The 7,211-nt window shown below is 38.5% G+C and overlaps 1 protein-coding gene across 2 annotated transcripts; it reads right to left on the minus strand.

Moving 5' to 3' along the window:
• Positions 1–1,324: 1,324 nt before the first annotated feature.
• Positions 1,325–6,951, minus strand: Pbdc1 (polysaccharide biosynthesis domain containing 1). 2 transcript variants are annotated; one of them, XM_015505871.2, is made up of 6 exons: positions 6,797–6,951; positions 6,637–6,702; positions 5,377–5,436; positions 4,522–4,662; positions 2,600–2,711; positions 1,325–1,913 (listed from the first exon to the last, which is right to left on the minus strand). In XM_015505871.2, exons 1-6 carry the CDS (start codon positions 6,824–6,826, stop codon positions 1,612–1,614), a joined length of 711 nt encoding a protein of 236 aa, XP_015361357.1. In that variant the 5' UTR covers positions 6,827–6,951; the 3' UTR covers positions 1,325–1,611. The 2 variants fall into 2 exon arrangements, with proteins under 2 accessions (XP_015361357.1, XP_048653381.1); XM_048797424.1 differs by lacking the exon at positions 6,637–6,702 and having other exon boundaries at positions 6,774–6,856.
• Positions 6,952–7,211: the final 260 nt, after the last annotated feature.

Here is a 7,211-nt window from a genome sequence, read left to right on the forward strand (position 1 = left end):
GGCACTGAGTTCGATCCTCAGCACCACATAAATAAACAAAATAATAAAAACATTGTGTCCATGTATAACTAAAAAGTATCTAATAAAAAAATAAGTCTAGTATGAAGTATTTAACACTCTCCAACCCCTTAAAAAGCATATATTTTTATAAAATAAAAATTCTAACACATTTTTTTTAATTTGCCAGAGAATTCACTATTGTACACAATTGTTGCTGCTGTGTGCATCTCTAGTTCAGCTCTTACTTAGGGTACAATTCATTGGTTAACATAAATTTTTATTCTTCTACATCCACTGGGAAAAAACACTTGTTTTTTTGTCCTTCCTTGTCTGGTAAATCCTTTCTTGCCTGATCACCTTGTAGTTAAAACTTATAAATATATTAACTGTATGTACTATAAACGTTGTAGTTTCCTGATTTCAGCAGTCAAGTTTGGTATGTCTATGGCGACAGCATGAACCTTCATATGCATGTGAACTGAAGCACACGTTCTGAAAAGTCATTAGATAAAAAGAAAACACCCTCCCCCACCCTCCTTTCTCCCTCACAGTCAGTGTCTATTTTTAGAAACTGACAAAGCAGCATTCAATGAATTCAACAAAATCACATTATACAAATATATCACTGGGAATTCCACCTATATATGGGAAGCATCAATTTAAAATAAATAAATAAATGAGAGAAAAGAAGATCAGTAGAGGAAGGAGAATGGGGGAGAAGGGGAGGGAAAGGGGAGTAATGGGGACTGAAATGGAGTAAATTCAACTCCATGCATATATGATTTTCTCAAAATGATTTTACAATGTATAATTATAATGCTCCAATAAAAAATTCAAAAATATGTCTGTGTTAATGTATGTGCTACTATCCACAGCATTATAAAAGGGAAACCACTCCTTCAAACTTTACACTATTACTATTTGCTAACTTTCAGATAACCATCTGACTGCTAAAAGAACCAAGTACAGAAGCAGATCAAGGCTTTTGCTCCTCTACTACAAACAGGGCCCCGTTCACTAGTCTAAAAGGATTTGGCTGCTGATGTTCTCCCCATAAAGCACTTACCAATATTTTTCAGATTTAATAAAGGAAATTAGAGAGCTATAGTCAATCCAAGGGCAAGTGTTAATTGTTATATAAGGATTTCTAATCTCAATACCTGGTACAACTTCATAGGATGAGAGAACTTTATTACAGGAAACAATGAGCATAATTAAGAAATGGGCATAAATTGTTTTATGTAATACATGATTATGGATTAGATACCTAAAAAATTTGAAGTACATAATTATTTTTAAACACTTTTAAAAGTCACAGACAATCTTAAAACCAAAAGCAATTTATTTACAAAATTTCTTACTTGACCAGGAGTGAGAGACAAGAAACAATATATCAACAATACACAAAAACCTCACCAATAGTCTTTAAGTCAATTTATACAAGGCAACAACAAAAGTAGCTCTTGACTACTGGGCTAGAAAGATGTCCTTCTGAGAATCCTTCAATTTCACAAGAACATACATTTAACCAAAGGGGTCTATTCAAGTAGCACTGTGATACTTATAGGCTCAGCTGAGTGGCAGCCTCTAGAGTGCTGTTCCCTGTCTACCTTACACAGATGCTTCACCACTTTTGTTCATCTCTCTGTCAGCTTCTTCAGCTTTTTTCTCTTTTTCTCCTCCTTTGTCAGTTTTCCCTTTTTCTCCTCTGTTGACTCCTTCCTCTTTTTCTCCTCCACTCTCAGCTCCTTTCTTGACTTTCTCTTCTCCTCCAATGTTAATTCCTTTCTCTTTATTCTCTTCTCCATTGATTTCTTTCTCTCCTTCTTTGTCCTGAACACTGATGTAAACAGCTTTGTTATAGCCTTCCCGGTTCCGAGCAATTTCAATTGCAAAAAACTGGATCCTGGGAGCTAGAAGGTCAATAGAACTGATTATTGTCTTAGTCTCAGGTAATTTCCTAAATCTACTGGAAATATACAGATCCAACTGAATTAACACACAAGCCATTCAAATATAGTCATGAACTTCAGAGATCTTGAATTCTCATCTTACACCAATGAGAATGAAAATAGTTAACCATTTCAAAATTACTTTTAAAAACAGCAATGTGATCTTTAAATATATAACAAATAATTCAGGCATGGTGACTCAGGCTTGTAATCCCAATAACTCAGGACACTAAGGAAGGAGGACCATAATTATAACGTCAACCTTGGCAAGGTCAAGGGCAGCACCCACAATTTAGCAAGACCCTGTCTCACAGTTAAAAATGAAAAGCACTGAGGAAGTAGCTCAGTTGTGAAGCACCGCTGAGTTCAAGCCCCAGTATGACCACCCCGCAAAAAAAGATATAACAAGGGCTGGGGTTGTGGTAGAGCACTTTCCTCACATTATGAGGCCCTGGATTCATCATTCCATCCTCAGCACCACAAAAAACAAATAAATAAATGTATCGTGTCAATCTACAACTAAAAATATTTTAAAAGAAAAACATAACAAATGAGATGAGCTCCAATCTAACTATACATATCACTGATTCAGTAAAGTCAGACTCCTCATCCTCCTTACAAAACAATTCCAGAGGCAAGAAACTCACCAAAGATGGTGTTCTCCTCAGTGTAGCCCTGAGAACAATCCAGTCTCAGCAAAGTACCATAGTTGAAGTCTTCTACGATTCCATCAAACTTCAAGCAAAATGGCCTCCATTTCTGCAAAGACATAAGACAATGCCTTAGTTGACAAATGCAAAAGCCTGATGTCCTCATGCCAAGAGAGGGGCTTCCACTTCCCAATAAGGAAGTCATTTTACCAAAGTGGAAAAGACCAAGATTGAGGTCACTACTGGTTTCATAGTGAAACAGTATCGTTCTGTGCTATTATCTTTAGGCCGGTATTTCCCTACATGGACTATATTTTAACTTAAAAATACATCTGAATCCTTTATTTCGAAATTAAAATGTGATTTCTTAAACCAGTTCTGTTTTCTTTTGAAGTTATTTGCTAGCTCAGGCAAAATATTCACCCTCACTAAAGCACACATGAAACAAGGAAGGCAGGAATTTGGCCCAAGTCAGAAAGTTAGATTTTAAAAAAGAAGTCCTATCAGTAGTAGTCATTTTCCAAAGATCAGTAACAGCTTGCTAGGAGTTAAAAGTTCAGATTCTTGGGCTGGGGATGTAGCTCAAGCGGTAGCGCGCTCGCCTGGCATGCGTGCAGCCCGGGTTCGATCCTCAGCACCACATACAAACAAAGATGTTATGTCCGCTGAAAACTAAAAAATAAATATTAAAAAAATTCTCTCTCTCTTTAAAAAAAATAAAATAAAATAGATAAATAAATAAAGATATTATGTCCATCTACAGCTAAAAAACAAAAAAAGTTCAGATTCTTCATTAGCCAAGGGCCCACTCTCAAAGAAATTTTTTTCCCTAATTATTAAGAGTACTGATGCTAACAATAAAAGGTAATTACGTAAGCAATGAGAAATATAAGTTTCCCAGTTATCCATGGCCTATAATCACCTGAACATAAATACTGATAATCAAAACACCTTCCGGGGGCTGGGGTTATAGCTCAGTGGTAGAGCACTTGCCTAGCATGTGTGAGGCACTGGGTTTGATTCTCAGCATTGCAAATAAATAAATAAATAAATAAATATCCATCCGCTACTAAAAGTATTTTATAAAAACCTTCCAGGAGCTGGGGATATGGCTCAAGCGGTAGCGCGCTCGCCTGGCATGCGTGCGGCCCGGGTTCGATCCTCAGCACCACATACAAACAAAGATGTTGTGTCCGCCGAAAACTAAAAAAATAGATATTAAAAAAAAATTCTCTCTCTCTCTCTCTCTCTCTCTCTCTCCTTCTCTCTTTAAAAAAAAAAAAATTCCAGTACCATATCTGCCCTCCCCGCCTCTCCAAGCCTTCTGGTCAAACTACCCACTTAAGTAAACTTATTCCTTCTGGCCTGAAAGGTCAGGGTTGGTGGAGATTTGAAGTGCCCAAGCCAAAAAGAAAAAACAATGGATTCGATAAACATAAAAAATTTGTATATGGGGCTGGGGTTGTGGCTCAGTGGTAGAACACTCACCTCACATGTGTGAAGCACTGTGTTTGATCCTCAGCACCACATAAAAATAAATAAATTAAAGGTATTGTGTCCATCTACAACTAAAAAAGTTTTTTTTTTTTAAATTATACCAAAAAAATTATTCATTTCATAATTTACTTAGTTGATTATAACTATTAAAAAGCCCTGAACCTTTAGGTAATTTCTTAAAACAAATTTTAAAAGAATTTAAATGAATAAAAACATACAATCAAAAATTACTGGTTAGGGAAAAGGGGAGGGAAAGGAGAATTACTGGGAAATGATATTGGCCAAATTATATTGTCATACTGTGTGCATGTACAAATAAATACAAATCCAACCATTATGTACAACTATAATGTACCACTAAAAAAATATGGGAAAAAATTACTGGTTAGCTACTAGGTAATATTTTTAAAGATAATTCTTACCTCCTTAGCTGATTCTGACTTGAGTTCTTCTGGGTCCAACACGTCTATCCTGAGTTTCTCAAAATTTTCCCGGAACTCAGAGTATATTTGGTCATCCACTTTGGTGAGTTTCAGGAACTGTGGATCAACTGATGAAATAAGCTACCAGATAATAAAACAACATACAGAAGTTAGTCTCTGATTTACTACCTTCTCTTTACCTACTCTCCCACCAGTTATGGTTCTCAGGCAGAAGATTTCATTAGGAAGTACTAAAACCTAGGTCTTGCATGAAATTATGACAAAATTTTAAAGGGCATAAAATCCCCTCCGCCCATTTGGCAACTGGCCCTATTTTTACCTGGCTATCTCTGTCTGTGGGTTATTCATTAATTCCAAAAATATTTATGAATTGACTATTATGTATATGCCAAATACCCTTTTGTCAGGTAGCAACAAAACAGTACACAGAGAAGTAAAACTTCTCATCATCAAAACAAATTCCTTACCAGGTGCCATGGTACATGCCTGTAATCCCAGCAGCTGGGAAGGCTAAGGCAGGAGGATCACAAGTTCAAAACCAGCCTCAGCAATGGAGAGGCTCTAAGCAACTCAGTGAGACCCTGTCTCTAAATGAAATACAAAAATGGTCTGGGGATGTGGCTCAGGGGTTCAGTGCCCCTGACCTTAATCTCCAGTATCCAAAAAAACAAACAAAAATTTCTTCCACCCCTTTATCTTGGCAAGATTCTTTTTTCAGCTAAGAAATACAAACTATCTCCAAAACGTAACTGTTTAACTTGCTGAGGATACCAAGTACCATACACTATGGTTAAACATTTAATTCTGCTTAAGGATTGAAGGCAGACAACTCACCTTGTAATAGACTTCAGCATGCTGCATTGCTCTCATGGCCCAAGCCATCTCAATATCAGGCTGCAAATGAGTGAAGGATGCCAGGTCAGAAATCCCCCAATCCTGCTACTGAGTAACAAATTAAGAAAGTCTGTGGATATCTAAACAGGACTACCAAAACTGGTAAGTACTGGCAAAGAATAAAAAGTGGGCAAATGGATTTGGATGATCTAATGATTCTTTTGTCCTTATGACAACCCAAAGCAGCTACCTACACAATGTAAGAAACAATGAGCCAGTGGCTATCTTTTCCCAGCAGCTAGTGAATGTGTGGGACACTACATAAAGTGGTAGATAATTCAGTTTCTCAGGACTGAATTAAATCACTGTAAAAGTTAAATAATACATCCATCTATATATTACTGTGTTGTTGGGAGGATACAGATAACAGATGTAAAACTACTTTTCACTGTTGAGTGTAGCGTGTCATAATCATCATTTGTGTTTATCAGATAGTCAATTTCCCACCCTATAACAGCGCAGAAATGAATCAGTATCATGAAGCAGGCCAGGCTATAAATATGTCTGATCAAGCACTGATTACATCCATGTACCTTATGTTATTCCATGTCTTAGTCCACGAAGTTTGCCTACTTGTCAATCCATGTCTTTGGCTATTTACACTTTGAGGATCCAGTTCCAAGTTCAACTTCCTCAGTGAAGTCTTCTACTGCCTCCATTCTTGGAGGTCTTTCCTTTAGCTAAACCCTTTGGATCTTAGGGCCTGACCCACTCATCTAGAATGTATTACATTCTTATTCAGGTGTTATTACTATTCTCAGTGTCCTTTTGTCATGTTTCTCAAAATACAACATATGCTTTCTCACAGGGGGTCCAAACCAGACATACCAGAAGCCAGTGCAACTTTGCTACACAATGGAATCGACAGGAGGCCTTTAAAATAACAAACAAACCTTGATTCTTGGCTCCCACCCCCAAGACATTCTAATTTAGTTAATATGGACTGTAATGTGGACATGGAGATGTTTAAAAGCTCCCCAGGTGATTCTACAATGTGGCAAAGTTAGTGAGCCACTTTTACAGATATTAGTTCTGTGTCTGCAAACAAAGATAAGAACGAACTGAAAGAAGATGCGGTTTTGGCAGATGTGGGGAAGCTCTGCGGAAGTTATCAGGGAAGGGGCTTAAAATCTACTGGTAGGACTTGCAGATATCCCAGGCTAGCTTGATGGGTGGGAGCTGTGGTTGAATCATACTCACATCATTGCCATAAGATTCTGCAGGGAGAGAAAGAGCATGTGCCACGGACACCAGCTCCCCGGAAACCTGAGAAGAAAAAAAAAAAAGCAGGGTCGGGGAGAGTTCAAGGCTCGAGTGGGCTCGACTTCTCTACTTACCCAGCCCCAAAGCAGCGTCTCACCGGTTCATCGATTCCGCTGGTAGCCTCCATGTTGCAGCGCAGAAAGCGTGTTTTCAGCTTCCCGGAAGTGACTTTTTTGCCTGCTCCTTACTCGGTAGGTTGCAAAGTGGAGGAGAGGGCGGGACGAGTGTCGTTCTCCTGCGTCTGCGCCTGTGTGAGGTCTCTGTAACCCGGAGGTAGTCAGTAGCCCCGCCTCACCTGCCCAGCGCTGCCTAGGAGATGGCACGCTGTTTGCGTTTTCTAGTTTACAGCAGAGCTCTGAGATGATGAGCTGCTCACTAATTCGGTGGTGATCTTAGGAAAAGCCTGAGTTAAAATAGCGCAGCTTTCGTGTCCCCAGTGCGCTATGTGCCTAGCAGAAGTTAGAATTCATACTCTCCATTCATGCTCGCGTACACCACACATACACCCCCAT

The sequence above is a fragment of the Marmota marmota genome, unplaced genomic scaffold, assembly GCF_001458135.2.
Source record: "Marmota marmota marmota unplaced genomic scaffold, marMar, whole genome shotgun sequence".
Lineage (NCBI taxonomy): Eukaryota > Metazoa > Chordata > Mammalia > Rodentia > Sciuridae > Marmota > Marmota marmota.